We start from the raw sequence: 17,329 nt of genomic DNA, 5'->3' as shown, positions 1-17,329 counted from the left end.
ATAGTGTGGCATAGTTATAATCACCAATATATAAATAAGTCCATACATGTGTTTGGTATCCTTTCCATTTATACTTGATGCCAATGAAATAAACAATATTTATTTCACTTCATAAATACTGGCTTTGGCAAGCCTGATCATCATCTCATTTTGAGTTATTCTTCAGTGAGTACAAACTGAATTTTCTTCATATCATGTAAGATGGCATATTAAACAAGTTTCTTAAGTATGTACCTTTCCAATAATAGTATCAATTAAATAATAAGCATTAATTTTCTGTTAAGATGCACATTTAATTTTAATATGTATTAATTTGAATTGTATATAATTCTTTCTCTGGTATATAAAAAGGCACAAATATTTGTCTAATCATTTTTTTCTAGCTTCTACTAAATGATCTTGAACAAATATATCTAATATCAATTATTTCCTGACCTCAAGCAGTTACATCTGTAAACAGAGAAAACTCAGTCTCCAATCACCAATTTACTCTTACAAATTATAAATACAGTGTGGAAATTTAAAAAGAAGCTCTTCAATACCATAAGGCCATTTAACTATATCAGCGATTTAAAATGTGCACAGCTATATAAACAAAACTAGTCATTGAAAGAAGGGAATATTACAGAGATGGCCAAATAAGGAGAAGAAAAAAGAACTCATTGTTTTTAGTATCTCCTTTGAGAGAAACGTATAATGAAGCAGGCTGAAGGCATGCAATTCTGAAATTTAATGCTACTTCTCTTTATTTAAAATCACATTACCCAACATATCCCATTGCAACTTTGCTGATTCCTTTCTAAACTGAAATACAAATTTTCCCTGATCATTGATTTAAAGAATGTCAAAGGTCTCATAAAAACGGTTATTTGGCAAAGTTCAAGGCAAAAGAGCTTTAAAATGTTGTTTATGCCAGAAGTCTGGATACTTCGAAAGAAAAATCCCTAACTGAAGTATCTCTGGAAGCTCTTTGGAAGATCAGAAAAAAGATCAGGCATCTTAAATGAAAAATGTTCTTATCCAGTGACTCTTTCATCTCTATATGCAAGAAAGAGACTGGGATTCAAAAAGTTCATCAGCAACAAAGCCACACTCCATCCTACTTAGCAGTTATATCAGCCTGCTACCTGATGTTATGTAAGAGTTTCCTTCCATTCGGAAGAGTTCCTAAAATGTCAAAGCCAGTAAAACTGAAATCTGACCTACTTTTTTCAAAAGATTTCCATGGATTTTATGGCAAGTGTAATTCCTTTTACAGTTGGGAGCTCTCCTCCTTTCAAATAAACTGTTAATTAAAATAGGCTAGCAACTACTTTACCTTTTAAGGGTTAAAATAAAAATTCATAAAATATACACCAATTTTCTCAAATTTTTATCTCTTACAGTGAATTCCTGCCAGTGCCTTTTGCATATATTAGTTTTACTATCCATTGTAAGCCTAGTATCATTCTGAATGAGCCTGCATTAAAGAATTATCCACTTAGGAGTGCCTGGGTAGCTCAGTCATGATCTCATGGTTTGTGGGTTCAAGCCCCATGTTGGGCTCTGGGTTCACAGCTCAGAGCCTGGAGCCTGCTTTGGATTCTGTGTCTCCCTCTCTCTCTGCCTTTCCTTCACTTGTGCTCCCTCTCTTTCTCAAAATAAACATTAAAAAAATTTTTTTTTAATACAAAAATTAGCCACTTGGAATGCATTTATAAAATGTAAGTAAACTGCTTAGTCTGTTAGGTAAGTTTGATAAAACACCAATGTGAATTTTATAATATATTATTTATAAGAAAAAGATTCTGTGTATTTATAAAGCTGTCATGTGTAGTTTTCTATATTCCTTTTAAGAATGAAGCATTACATTCTTGAGAGGGAAGAGGTTAATTAATTAAAAGAGAAATTATTCGATACTTTTAAAAAAAATAAATCTAGTTCCTGGGTTCTTTCAAACTCCCAATTGTCATAAAATATAATGAGAAATGCCTTTCAAATACATTCACAAATCAACCACACCGCATCATATTTACAGATATAAAATATCATTTTTGTAATTCAAATAAAAGAGCTGTACTTTTTCTACAATTATTCTGACAAAAATCACTGTGAAGTTCACAGAGATTTAATTTCATATAAAAGGATAAGAAAGCATACAGGCTTATGGAAATTATATGCGTAAGATAGCATGGCACAACGAAGACATTTTATCAGATAAATTACAGTAATAAATCATTCCTTATATTTATACATTTTTAAGACTAACTTCATTTTCCTTAATCAAGGTTTACAAGTATAAAAAATAGCCTATATTTACTATGCTTAATTTTCCATTTAACTATAATTTACATTGAATTAAATGAAAATGAAGTGGTTATAAGTATTTGTAAGTAAATGGAACAAAAAAAAATTATAGCTTAAAGCACACCCAGAGACTTTATACTGTATACCTCATAAGAACAGAGCAAATGGACTTTAGCTTCATCAGAATGATAATCTTATTAACTACACATTTACTATCCTAACTTCACGGTTCTTTAGAGTACACAGGAAATAAAATTGCTCTGTGCCCATAAAAATCACAGCAATATGAGACAAGAGATCACTATGAGTGCTTCTTCTATTGTGCCAAAACTAAGGGAAAGTCCAGAACAAAATACTCAAAATAGAGAATTCTTATGTTTAAATAAATTAAATACTAAATTCTAGTATATACAGAATTCTAGTATAATTCTAGAATTATTAATTAGAATTATTAATTAGAATTAAATACTAAATTCTAGTATATACACAGAAGGATAAGAATATAGTAATGATCAACGCTCACCAAATACATGCCATCAGTCTTTGACTATTACTCTGTAGAGATCTTCTTAACTTACATTGTTAACATTAATAATATAAAATATATCTTAAATAGTTCACTAAACATTGAAAGCTAATATTACAAGCTATGATGTTTAATAAAAGTCCTAAATATAAAAAGGCAAAGTTACAAACATAAAGCAAAAACTTTATAGATAAAGCTAATACCCTAGGATAAAAGGACTGGAATGAGGGAAGAGATAGATAAATTTATAATCAGTATTGGGGACTGGAAACTGTAAGTTAAAATTCATATGAAGACATCCACATCCTTAGACATACTATGTTATGTTCTAGAAAAAGGAAAGGAGAATAAATTAGGCTAGCCTTACCACCAATGCTACAAAAAAATTATAACTGAAAGTTGCAATTTCAGTCTTTTTTTTCTACTTCTTTCTTTTATCATAAATAAATATGTTTATGACCTTATTTCCTATCTGGCTCACATGCCCAAATCACTTTTTAAGGCACTGCCTATTATGAAAAGGCTATGTCTTTTGTGCATGAAATCACTGTGGAAAATAAACAGTAAAAGTTATCCTAGTTATATAAACAGAACTAAATACCTAGGAGACTTTAAAGGTAAATGTTAAAATATGTGTTTCTGGCTCAGAAAATACAAATCTAAGGAAAATCAAGGATAAGGCGAACTTAACTGAATATACTCAGATTTTTCTGTATTTTGTTTACATATATGTGGAGAAGTAGAAAATGCAAAATTTTTGCAATATACCCAAACCCAAGTTCTTGCTTTTTCTTTACCTGGTACAGTAGCGTATTACAGAAAGTGAAAGGATGACAATGACATTATGACAAATAGGAATGGAGTCAATGCAGATGCAATAGGCCAATCTAGCTTTTGAGAAGATAATGGTTTTTATTAATCATTTCATTGAATTACAAGTAATTGAAAAATTTATTTGGACAGACAAGTAATTTAAAAAACTGTTTATAAGCATTCTCATTGAGAGAGATAACTGTAATAAAAGCTAACTGAAAAGATAATACACATTTTTTCTAAAACTAAAATGCCCCGATTTCTTAGAAATTGACTTCCTTTCCTCTGAAAGTATTATTTGTGATAGCAGAGGAAAAGAATTCACTTCCTTAACTTCTTAGTTAAGAATACTATGGCTCAAATTTCCACTGTTTCTGCTAAGTAAGCAGAGCTAAATCATCTGGCTCATGTTAGTGTCTTAGCCTAAAAAAGATAGTGCTAACACTAAAAGTAGAATTAGTCTGAAAACCATAATTCTTAAACAAAAGTTGTTAAGTGTATCATTGATATTTCAACACTTACGGCTATCGTAACATATGTTTCCTAGAGCCCTGCCCGTTTGAAGTAGCACTTCCTGGTCTTTGCTATTTAGCAGCTGCACCAGTGGTGAAATCAGTCCAGCATCCACACATGGAATACGCATAAATTCTGAAAATAAGAGACATATTTAATTAAAAACCTAAAAATTCATAATTTACATAGATCACATCCCTTAATAAATACCCACTATTAAAATGTTTAAGATGGCTTCCATTTGAAGAGTACATTCTGTTCAAAAGTACCATTATAACCCTACTAAATACTTCATGGAATAAGTATATAAAAATGAGTGGGCCCTTATTTCTATTGACAGTCTCTGCCATAAGCCAAAAAGACTTAATTAACTTTCATTACTATCTTCTTATAATTACAAATGTGCTTGGGAAGCAATATGTGATGATGAAAACATTGGCAATGTTCTTTACATGAACCTGATAATTAAAGGACTACAGATATAAACTAAGCTATCAAATTGTGAGAATTTTCACTATATGGTCTCTAAAAAGACAAAATATAATTTTTTTAAAGGTTCAAGTGTATCAATAAGGTAATAGGTCCTTTCTAGTGGAATCATCTATTCCTTATCTTCGTTCCTACTCTTTATTTTTATGGATCATTAATATCTGCTAAAACCAAATGTGAAGCTTTCTTACACTTTCAACTCATTTTTCATTAGTCCTATAGTAAACAATTCTCAAATTTATTGTCTCCCAATGATACTATCACAGTAATGATGATTAGACATAAGCTTTTTTATAGTGTCACATGATAGACTACTATAAAATTGAAGAATGATAATGATATCTAATTAATAAAAGTTCTCCAAACAATCAATATCTAGAAACATCATTTTGGACATCATGATTTACTGTAAGGATGTACTAGTCAATGAAGTAGGTCAACATACATCTAATTCCTCAACCTATAACCCATCCTACAAAATAAAAACATCATTATCTTTTCAGCATTACTTTCAAGGGGGTTCACTCCTTAGCTTACTCCACAAATACCATCATAAACAATCTTTCTCTTTTTCTCTTCATTTTCAAATTCCTAGAGCATACCATATAGGGCTATTATGTGAACTGTTAACCTCTGTCACAACTTCTTTTCCTGCTGACATAGCCGAATCACAAATTCCTCTCTACTTAAACAAAGGATTGCATTCCTATTATATATCTTACTTACCATTGTATTACTGAAAGCTCTCTGTAATTTAAACTTTCAAGATTAGGAATTTACCCAAGGGATACAGGAGTGCTGATGCATAGAGGCACATGTACCCCAATGTTTATAGCAGCACTTTTAACAATAGTCAAATCATGGAAAGAGCCTAAATGTCCATCAACTGACAAACAGATAAAGAAGATGTAGTTTATATATACAATGGAATACTACTTGGCAATGAGAAAGAACGAAATATGGCTATTTGCAGCACTGTGGATGGAACTGGAGGGTATTATGCTAAGTGAAATAAGTCAGTCAGAGAAAGACAGATACCATATGTTTTCACTCACAGGTGGAAGTTGAGAAACTTGACAGAAGACCATGGGGGAGGGGGAAAAGTACCAGAGAAGGAGGGAGGCAAACCATAAGAGAGCCTCAAATAATGAGCACTGAGGGTTTAAGGGTGGGTGGGGGAGAGGAGAAAGTGGGTGATGGGCATTGAGGAAGGTACTTGTTGGGATAAGCACCGGACGTTGTATGGAAACCAATTCGACAATAAATTATATTAAAAATAAAACAAATAAAAAAATAAAATACAAAAAAAGAGTCCTTCTTACTTCTAAAGATAACTTTTAAGTTTACTGCTGATTTCTTTTTTTTTTTTTTTTTTTTTATAAACTCCCTATCGGGAGATTTCCCTGTTGGGAAAACAACTATGCTATACATGCTTCCAAGAATTCAATGACCCATCTTCTATGGTAGATGACATATCAATCTACTTGTCTACCTCTTAAATTCATGGTCATTTTAGGATCTTTATATATTTCAAATCTTAAAATAACATGTCACCAACTCAAATTAATCAAATTAAAGACAGATATTCATTACCTTTTCCACTTTTCCCTATAATTAGTTTCCAACAGTGAGATCATTTTAATAACTACTAAAATAAGAAATTTAGAAACAGTTTGATTTGCACTCTTATGTCATAAATGGAATCTGTTGTTAGATATTATTGTTTTGGTTGTTTGTTTGCTGTTGCTATTCTTCAGGCAATGACAACATTGATGAGTTGCTATTTTTCTTTGCTTTGATACTCTAATTGTCTATATAATACCAACATATCTTTGAAAATTCTGATGGTACAGTCAATAGCTTCAGTTATTCTTGAAATGATAGAGAATAAGTAATTACAGGAAAATTGCAAATTCAAATAAAACTTCTGAACTTTCTTTTTATACAAAAGCATACAAAGAACACCTTAAACACTTACCATGTTATAGATCAATTAGTCTCCGTTTTTTTAAAAAGCACATTAAAAATAAAGTAAAAACTAGTAATATTCCTTAGCTTTCAATGTGAAGGCAACACTGTCAGTCCCTGAAAAAAGCAAATTCCCTTCCAAAATCTGCTTTTTAGCCAATTTGTTTAACTGAGGAGTGCAGCCCTCATTACCTAGTTTTAAAGATAAGAAGTTACATACTTTAGATGAATATTTGTAAAAATATACAAAGATTTAATAAAGAATATGCTTAAGATATTATATATCTTAACATAAGTAACATAGTACACATATAACATAATTGCATGTTATATATAATATATATCATAGAATGAATGGCTGTGACAGTCTTCCTTGTTCAAAGGGGTTCCCATGACACACATCCCTAGTTCATACTGCGTGCACCTATTACCTGATCATAGCTGGATGGACTCTGACTCAAGTTCAAACTATATACAAGCTGGCCTATCAGATATTCTACTTCAAAAAGTATACTCTGGGGCATCTGGTTGGCTCAGTCAGTTGAGCATCTGACTTCAGCTCAGGTCATAGTCTCACAGTCTGTGAGTTCAAGCCCCACACATCAGGCTCTGTGCTGACAGTGCCAGGCCTGCTTCAGACAGGAGATCTTCTGTCTGCTCCTCCCCTTCTCATGCTCTATCTCTCTCAAAAATAAATAAACATTTTTTTAAAAAGTCTACTAAATGGGTCACCTGGGTGGCTCAGGTGATAGAGTACCTGACTCTAGATTTTGGGGTCGTGAGTTCAAGACCCATATTGGACATGGAGCCTACTTAAGAAAAAAAAATCTACTAAACAGGATAATAGTGATGAACTAAAAAAAAAAAAAAAAAATCAGATCCTGTCTTAAAATTTTTAACTCCAGATAGAGAACTGAAAAGTTCCTAGGGAGTGAGGGAAGGACTGTCAGAGAAAAGCTGAAAGTAGATACATTCAGAATGACAGTGAGTAGATAAACCAAAGTCTGTGGAAGCCATTATGCAACAGAAGGCAGAAACCATTAAGTATTTGTACACATGTATGTGTGTCTATACAAGATAAAACTTATTTTGTTTTCTGCAATAATGTGTGGACTTCAATGAAGAAATTCAATATACAACTTTTAAGGAATAGGCATTGTTCTATCTCAATATCAACCCAAATTTATTAACATAAAGTTGATTTCTTCTTAAGAGTATTTTTTTCCTTTGATTGTAGCAAAACACTAATATGCTTGATAGAATATCTCTTTCTTTCTAAATCCAGTCTTCCTTTTTTTTTTTTGCTTTTACTTTCCCAAACCTACTTGAAATACATATACATTTAGCATCATCATGAAGTATAGTACTGTGGTAAAAACCATAAAATAAACATTCCTTTTTATAAAACCTGCTCTTTACGTATCTGTTTATCAAATATTAAAAGCCTTACATACACATATATACTTTTACCACTTTCAGCTGCCAGAAGGAACCAAATCTATTAAAACTAAACTCTATAAGCCAAATAAAAACAGAGTGCTAGAGTCTGCCTTAATGTTTGTTATACTAAGTAGTAAGTATATTCAGAGTTTGAATTTTCTCTAATAACTTTACTATAATTATTAACTCTTAGCTTTTTATGGCTTTTCACTAGAAGCACAAGGAAAACTATGAGGCATAAATATATAAAAAGCCATGACTTTTATATGTAGGTTGTTGAAGTCACATTTTTCGTTTATACTTTGTATTGCCTTTTGTTAAAAAAAAAAAAAAGGTAATACTGGTAATTGTTACTAATTCTTACAAAATGACAGAGGTTAAACTTCCAACACTGTAATATCAAGGAATACTTAAAGCTACCTGACAACCTAGTGGGTTTTTTTGGTAGGAGGTATTAATTTTATTCAACAACTTTTCTAAAGCATACATATATTTAATACTAAAATAAACATATACTTGTTACAAAGTAGAGGGCAAAATTAAAACAAATTTACAAGACAAAATGGGAGACTTCCATGTTTCTGGTGCTGCCCTCTCTAGTCCATCCTAGGTGTACACTTTTATTCTTTTGTTGTTGGGAGCACTGAAGTGGAAAAGTTTGATAAAGACTTTTATACAGATGGGAGAAAAAAGCATAATGTTGATCTAAACTACTGATTCCATATTACTTTAGATTGTGACTTAGCTCTCAAGCTTTGGAGGCATGAGAATCACTGGGGGACTTGTTAAACCAGATGGGGGAGTTTCTGATTCAATAGGTCTGAGTGAGAGGATCAAAGAATCTGCACCCTAATAAGTTCCTGGTGATTCTGATGTTGATGGTCCAAGGCAGGGAAGGAGTGTTTTGGAGGCCTAAAAGAACAGAAGTCAAGTGACTGACCTTTAGTTTGCTTTTTACACATTTTAACTTCAATTATCAGCTTAATCTTTCAGGTCATACACTGCTATCCTGGCATTCAAATCACTAGTACATTTGCCACTGCTATCATAATATCTCATTTACTGAAGAGAAGTAAAGAAGAATATAACAAGGTGAGCATAAATTCCAAAGACTATCACATATTTTAAAAATTTTTTTATTTTAAAGAGAGAGAATGAACAAACATGTTGGGGAGAGGAGCAGAGGGAGGGAGAAAATCTTAAGAACGCTCCATGCTCAGCACAGAGCCCAGTGTGAGGCTTAATTCCATGACCCTGGGATCATGACCTGAGCTGAACTCAAAAGTTGGATGCTCAACCAACCAAGCCACCAAGGCACCCCACGTAAGTGTCTGAATCTCAGCTTTACCAGCTACTAGCTATGTAAAGATAGGCAAGATATTTAGCCTGTTTTCTCGTGCATAAAATAATCCTATCTCATATGGGGTTGTTATTAAAATTTGAAATAACATAACTCCTGGCACAATGTAGGCATATTAATGGCACCCAGTCTTGGGAAATTATTATTATATCTTGACAATACAATTCTGAAAAGGAGAAAACATTCATAGACACCTCCTATCTTGCTTATTTTTTCTTTGCCTCAAATAAGTCTTAAATGTATTGTATAGGGCAATATTTTATTTAAAGGCATCAAAATCCTTTACTGTAATTTATGATAATGGCTATGCTCCAACATTAAACTTGCCCATGAAACTTCTTGCTAATCCTTTTAAATTTCAACATTAGTATGCTAATTTTTGGAGGATTTTGTATGCACAAATTTAAACATAATTATATTTTAAGATTAATCTGAATATATGAAGTATATGCTAATATTTCTCCTCTGTAGTTACATAAAATGCAGAGTGGAGATGAACAAATCACCTTCCAATCTCTTTTTAACTCTAGTTCATATAATCGTTTTTCATCATCAAGTTTCTAACAGGAAGAAATACATGCCCAATTAATGTACTCTGAGGGGTTATGTTGCATTTCTGAAGATATTATTTGTTCTTAAAAGAAGATTCTAATTTACTTTCTCAGCCAATCACTTACAAAAACAATGTGGTGATTAAACAAAAAATAACTATATAAATGTATCCCACTTATTTTAACCAGTAGAGGTTCATGATATGACCTTAACAAGCCTCTGATTAAAAGTATAAACGCTAAAAATTCTATTATGTCTTTAGAACATAGCTGTCATCTAATAAAATATTACTAGAAGCAACCTATAGCAGCAAAGTTATCATGAACTGTGACAAAATATTATTGTGACTGATATTAAGATCACAGAGGAATGGCAATCCACTTTACAAAAATTTACTATCCAAAATTTCTAAATTTATGCTATAATTAGTATGTAGACTCATTCTTAAGAGTAAAGGCTTTAGTGGATGGAATTGGAGTGTATTATACTAAGTGAAATAAGTCAGAAAAAATACGTACCATATAATTTCACACATATGTGAAATTTAAGAAACAAAACAGATGAACAGATGAAGAGGGGGGGGAGCAAGAGAGGGGAAACAAACCATAAGAGACCCTTAAAGATAGAAAACAAACTGAGGGTTGATAGAGGGAGGTGGGTGTGGGATAGGCTAGATGGGTGATGGGTACTAAGGAGGACATTTGTTATGATGAGCACAGGGTGTTGTAAGGGATGAATCATAGAATTCTACTCTGGAAATCAATATGCACTGTATGTTAACTAACTAGAATTTAAATAAATATTTGAAAAAAAAGAGAAAAGACTTTAAGAAAATAACTGATTTTGTAGTCCTCATCAAGTTAACTCATCAAGTTATAAAAATAAACCATGTCCTCTTAAAAATCAAGTTGTATTGGGGGTTGCTAGGTGGCTCAGTGGATCAAGAATCTGACTTCAGCTCAGGTTACAATCTTACAGCTCATGAGTTCAAGCCTCACATCAGGCTTGTGCTGACAGCTCAGAGCCTGGAGCCTGCTTCAGATTCTGTGTCTCTGTCTCTCTCTGTCCCTTTCTCTCTCACACTCTATCTCTCTCTCAAAAATAAAGACAGGGGCACCTGGGTGGCTCAGTCAGTTGGGCAGCCAACTTTGGCTCAGGTCATGATCTCATGGTTTGTGGGTTCGAGCCCCAAGCCTGGAGTCTGCAAAGGATTCTGTGATTCCCTCCCTCTGCTCCTCCCCCAGTCAAGCTCTGTCTCTCTCTGTCTCAAAAATAAAATAAACATTAAAAAAATAAATAAATAAACATAAAAAAATTTTAAGTTAAAATAAATCAAGCTGTATTGCATCTAAGAAGATTCATGTAGTGGTTGGTCTAAGTTAACCAACAACTTCTGGAAGGGTTTCCATTTTCAAACTAGATCTGCTTCTGGGATGTTTTGTTGCCCCCAGGCTATCTATTCAGAGCACTTCAAATATGTCTGAAGTACACTAAATACTCCCAAACTATTAGGAATCTGAATATTTAGGACCAGCTCAAATACAAAGTACAGCACAGTGATTATATACTTAACAGTAACTTAGACATGACATACAAACAATAGGTGGCCAGTTTAGAGCTAACAACCAAAAAATGATTTACCAATACAGAACCTCACTGGAATTTGAAAGACATTTTGAGAACTTCTAAACAAATGAAAAAATTTCATGGCAATTTTTTTTGGTAACACACATGAACAAGTTGTTTATCTGGGCCAAAACCAACACATACTAGTACTCTACAATGCCACCTGCCACACTGATTATGCATATGAAGCCAGAATTTTTGTAACTTTTTTAAAAGTATAATATATACAAATTACTAAAATAAAAGGCCTAAAAATAATACCAAACTTTGAAAATTGAGACATACTAAAGACATTATATTAAGTAAAACCCTTATACTTAAAAATGGCTTTAAGAAGCCAATGTTTTAGGGCGCCTGGGTGGCTCAGTCAGTTAAATGTCTGACTTTGGCTCAGGTCATGACCTCATGGTTTGTGGGTTCGAGCCCCGCGTCGGGCTCTGTGCTGACAGCCAGCTCAGAGCCTGGAGCCTGCTTCGGATTCTCTGTCTCCCTCTCTCTCTGATCCTCCCCTGCTCATGGTATCTCTCTCTTTCTCACAAATAAAAAACATTAAAAAAAAAAAAAAACATAAAAAGAGAGAGAGAGAAAGGAAGGAAGGAAGGAAGGAAGGAAGGAAGGAAGGAAGGAAGGAAGGAAGGAAGGAAGGAAGGAGTGTGCCCTACCTAGGTCAGTGCAGAAACAGTGAAGGAAGGAAGGAAGGAAGGAAGGAAGGAAGGAAGGAAGGAAGGAAGGAAGGAAGGAAGGAAGGAAGGGTGTCCTACCTAGGTCAGTGCAGAAACAGTATTCCAGCTGCACTGTTGCAGTTAAGAGCCAAGGGACAATGTTAGCAGGATAGGCTAGACTATTAAAAAAAAAAAAAAAAAACGAAGTTTATCTTGCTATACTACACACCAACATATACTACACTGAAAAAAGTAAGCTCTCCTGTGACAATTAAGATGAAAGACTCAATGGCAAGCTCAAGAATCCTGTTACCAAAGTAAAAAATGACACAGGCACAGCAGGAACTAGTAGTACTTCCCTTTAATTCTACCCTCAAGGAATGAAATAGCAAATGGGAAATGTATGAATAGAATGACTATAACTATAGTCATTTTAAACGACTATATGGGGGAAAAGTCAAAGAAAAGAGAAATAGAAAGAAATGGACAATGTCTAATCTACAAAATTAAAACATAAATTAATAAAACATACTGACAAGTGAGGTGTAAAACTGAAGATGTTCCCAGCAGAAAAGTTCTTGAGGAAAACCTCACCATTTTTGGCTACATCTGCTATGATGTTAGCTACTTTGGCTGTGCAGGAAGACTGTGGAATCAACAGACTTGCAAACAGCTGAAGTATTCCACTTCCTTGGATTTTTTCACTTGTTTCCATATCTGAAAGAGATACAAAGACCTTTAATGAAAATCTTCAACACTAATACTGACAACAGTATTTACCTACAATAAAGTACTCAAGAATTTTCACCATCCATAATAAAAATTACTTACGTATGTTCAAGTGTATATATATTTACACTAAATAAATATATTTATAATTTTCAGTTCAAAAAGCTGCTTTTATCTTAAGTTTTTTGTTTGCACAAAACACTTAATAATACAATGTTCTGTGTACCTAAAATCAGATTATAAAGGAATCCTTTCTGAACATACCATTAGCATATCAAATTTCTTTTCAGTGTTAGTTCTAACCTGATCTATTTTGACTAAGAAGGCTTTTTTTTCTACTTCCCTTCTGAATTGTTTACAGCATACCATTATATATATAATTTCTATGGTTTCCTACAATCCTATAGAGATTTTTTAATGACAATTAAATGAGCAAATAATTCACCTTATATCATTTTATATGGAATCATATAGAGGAGACAATACAGTTCCAATAACTACTATGTTTTTCATATAACTCATTCAAATAACCACTAATGAAGAAGAGAAACAGTAAACAGCAATAAGGCCATGGTATTCAGAAGTCTATTTGTTGATACAGAAATTCAGGAGTCCCCTACTTTTTTCTTTCTCTTATTTGTTAAAATAGAAACAGCCTTTCTATGAAACCATGCCACTTCATTATTTTTAACCTGTTATTGAAAGCAAGACCTATTAAAAGACAGTAAGAATAACTGGAATGATGGAACTAAAGAAAAACTCAAGGAAACAAAACTTAAAACTACCATTTGATTCTGAACAATGAAGAGGAATGGCATGTATTTAACGATAGTTATAAAGCTCTTTAAAACATTCTATTTCAATTTAGTCTTCTGTATCCTTTATATCCTTAAAAAAAAAAAAAAAAAAAAGACTTTTCATTATCTTTAGCCAGACTACTATTGACATTTTAACTACACTCCTTTTAAATGTTTGTACAAATAAGAGACAGCTCTACAGATTTCTTGTTAAATGACAGCTGATATGATCAACAGGAAAATCATTTTTTTAAGTTTTATTTATTTATTTTGAGAGAGGGTTTGTGTGCAGGTGCTCACAACCAGCAAGGATCAGAGAGAGAGAGAGAGAGAGAGAGAGAGAGGAGGGAAGGTGAGGAAGGGGGAGAGGGAAAGAGAGAATCCCAAGCAGGCTCCATGCCATCAGCACAGAGCCCGATGTGGGACTTGATTTCATGAACCATGAGATCATGACCTGAGCTGAAAGCAAGAGCAAGATGCTTAACTGACTGAGCCACTCAGGTGCCCCAGTAAATCATTTTTAATAGAATAATTTGAGAGTCTACCAAAAATATAATATATTTCTTTATGGTAAGTGCTGATTGTTTAGTGTGTTTCAAATTGTGGGTCCTAATGCCCATTCAGAACTCTGGCTTGGTGAACAAGCAGCAGAAATTTCTTAGAAAGAGAAATAAAAGGGGTGCCTGGTTGGCTCAGTTGGTTAATCTGACTGGTTCAGGTCATGATCTCGCGGTTTGTTGGTTTGAGCCCCGCACTGGGCTCTGTGCTGACAGCTCAGAGCCTGGAGCCTGCTTCGGATTCTGTGTCTCCCCCTCTCTGACCTTCCCCCACGCTTGTGCACTCGCTCGTGCTCTCTCTCTTCTCTTTCTCTCTCTCTCTCTCAAAAACAAACATTAAAAAAGAGAGAAACAAAAATAACATCTGCAACAACAACAAAAGAATAGAAAAATAATTGCCCAAAGTGAGGTAAAACAGTGAAACTTTAGTTTGAATCATGTGTATGCACATGCACGTGTAATTTTATGTGTCTCTGTAAAATGTATTTCTAATTATAGGTCTGGTCAAAAAAGTTAAAAACCATCATTCTGCGCACCTTTGACTATAGAGGATTCTGAACTAAAGAACCTTAACACTCTCTTAACATCATTAGGAGAACTGTGAGATGGTTGAAGAAAAGGAAAACTGTACTTCCATGGATTTATTATCTTAAAAAAAATTATGTGCAATTGGTTATATGTGTGCGTGTATTCATCTATGACATCAGCACTACAGATAAGTAACCAAGGTTATTCAATGTTGAAACTCCACCCATGCATTTGCTGTTGCTACCATAAAACCCAGTACATTTTCACACTGCTGATACTAGTTTAGTTTCCTATATTTTATGTACTACAATAAGCAGGATATTGTGGGGATATCTTAAAACAACTTCAGTTATTAAGTGAAGAAACAGAGCCCAGAAAGATGAAGTAAAAGTTGCCTAAAGTCACTAATCATACTTATCATAGAGCATAAACAGCAACTTCAGATTCTATGACACTAACAAATCAACATGTGCCTTATCTGACATCCACCAGTACTTTTTTAACAGAAAGTTTACTTGAGCATGAATAGGGGAAAGCTGTTCTTTCGTGTACAGTTTCTTACTATGTTTCTTATAATTCAGATTATTACAAACATAAACTACCCCATGATGGGACTTAAACACAGAAGCTGCCCTTTGAGCAAGAATATTTATAAAATATAATGTGATGTTTTGCTTTTATTTTGTTTCTTAGACTAAAAAATAAGTTTTTAAAGTACTACCTAAAAATCAGACACCAAATATCCACTAACTGATTTTTTCTCAAAGAAGCCAAAAAGATCTAAACTCCATGCGCCATATTAAAATCCTTCCTTTTCTGACCATTGTTACCGGAAGATGCACATCTCCAGAATGCTGGGGCAGACTGCCCCAGGGGTCTTGTCCCACCATCTGCTGGTGCTGGGATGACAGCAAGAGTCTGGCATAAAGCGTGAATCACAATTAGATGTGATGCTGAGGCATTTGTGTGTGTGGAGGCGAGCAGTTAAGTGCAAATCACCCATGCATGTCTCATTTTAATCATAACTGAAAGAATGGCTTAACATCAGAGCTGAACTATCAGGGGCAAAGGGTAAAAAAGAAAACAAAACAATACAAAACTCTTACACGCTGATGACACTTGCCACAGATTACAATCCAAGTAATTGGGGAAATAGTTTGTACTAAAATGAATGAAAGATTTGGAAATAGTATTTTTTAATGGTATCGTCAGAGAAATAAAAGGGAAAATGAAATCTGTTTTTTTCACATAAATCTGATTTACTGTTTAGAAGAATCTAATAGGAATTCTATTAACCTGCTAGCATGGGAATACTATGTAAGTTCGATTTTAAATTAAACAGCTGGGATTCTTTCCTTTGGCATAAAAACATAAAGAACCAAATAGTGCTTACCACTAACATGCCACTGTACAGTAAATAATTACAAAGTTTCAGACTATACTTTCATATATACATTCTGCACTGGCAATCTACTGCATCTCAAAATGTATATTTATCTGTGAATGAAAAGATGTTCTCATATCTGTGAGTACTCTTGAAATAATTTTAAAAGAACATTAAGAAGTAGTCACCAGTTAGTGTTTGCAATCGAGATGATTGGCTACCTGTAAAATCATTCACTGTGATCAGGAGTCTGTTAAAAAAAAAAATGTAGACTTTTCATCATCTTTAGCCAGACTACTATTGACATTTTAACTACACTCCTTTTAAATGTTTGTAGCAATCAATTCAACATCTTTCTCCCCCTTCAGATTTAGGTGTGGTCATAAAAATGCTCGACTATGTCTACAAATTATAGGCAGCTGGCAGTCCTTGAATTCTGAAGGGCCCACACATGGAGGACAATTGCTAATCTACAGTAGTATCTGGGGGCAGTACTTCAAGAATCACATCCATCACAGTAGTCTTTGCAGTTATGCAAGCACTCATTCTGTGTCTGCCGTCCTATGTCCACACTCCACCCGATCTCCTGATGGCAAGGAGGCAACTTAGTTATGAAACTGCCGGAGTTGGAAAGAACAAGAAAAGCAGGCATTTGGATCAGAGAAACTTGAAAGAAGAATAAATCAAGAACCCAGGCTACAATGCCAATGCCATACAGTGCCATACAGGAGAAGTTAAAGAAATACCTGTAGAACTTCTTAAGGCCAATAACCTGGTAGAAGATTAGGTAGAATGAGAAGGAACTCATAATTCCTTCTAGAAAGGCTAAAATTCCCAACAAAGCTGTTAATACGTTAAAATAGCTGGGTTTACAGTTACACATCAAGAAGGGGTGTTCAGGTATGTTACTAAGATAAGCTGAATTTATGACGTTATGTCAGCAGATAGACTACATGAGAATAAATTAATGGAATGCATCTGGTAACCAATTTATAGTAAACTCCAAATTAGAAAACAAAAATAATGACTGCTATTCCTATGACTCTATCAGATTAAAAACGTATCTAGATTAGATTGATAGAATTGGTTTAGAGTAATA

At 33.6% G+C, this 17,329-nt stretch overlaps 1 protein-coding gene across 5 annotated transcripts in view; it reads right to left on the bottom strand.

The window, feature by feature from the left end:
• The window catches only part of RAP1GDS1 (Rap1 GTPase-GDP dissociation stimulator 1), a 179,687-nt gene that overhangs the window by 105,411 nt on the left and 56,947 nt on the right, over positions 1-17,329 (bottom strand). For 4 of the 5 annotated variants that reach the window (XM_039254241.1, XM_039254240.1, XM_039254242.1 and 1 more), the window contains 2 exons: positions 12,830-12,952; positions 4,148-4,273 (listed from right to left, as the gene is read on the bottom strand). In XM_039254241.1, coding sequence (XP_039110172.1) covers positions 4,148-4,273; positions 12,830-12,952 — 249 coding nt within the window. The other variant, XM_039254244.1, reaches the window with a different exon arrangement.

Source organism: Hyaena hyaena, unplaced genomic scaffold (genome assembly GCF_003009895.1).
Source record: "Hyaena hyaena isolate Hyena2069 unplaced genomic scaffold, ASM300989v1 scaffold_480, whole genome shotgun sequence".
NCBI classification, from domain to species: Eukaryota; Metazoa; Chordata; class Mammalia; order Carnivora; family Hyaenidae; genus Hyaena; species Hyaena hyaena.
This window is presented reverse-complemented; position numbering and strand designations above follow the sequence as displayed.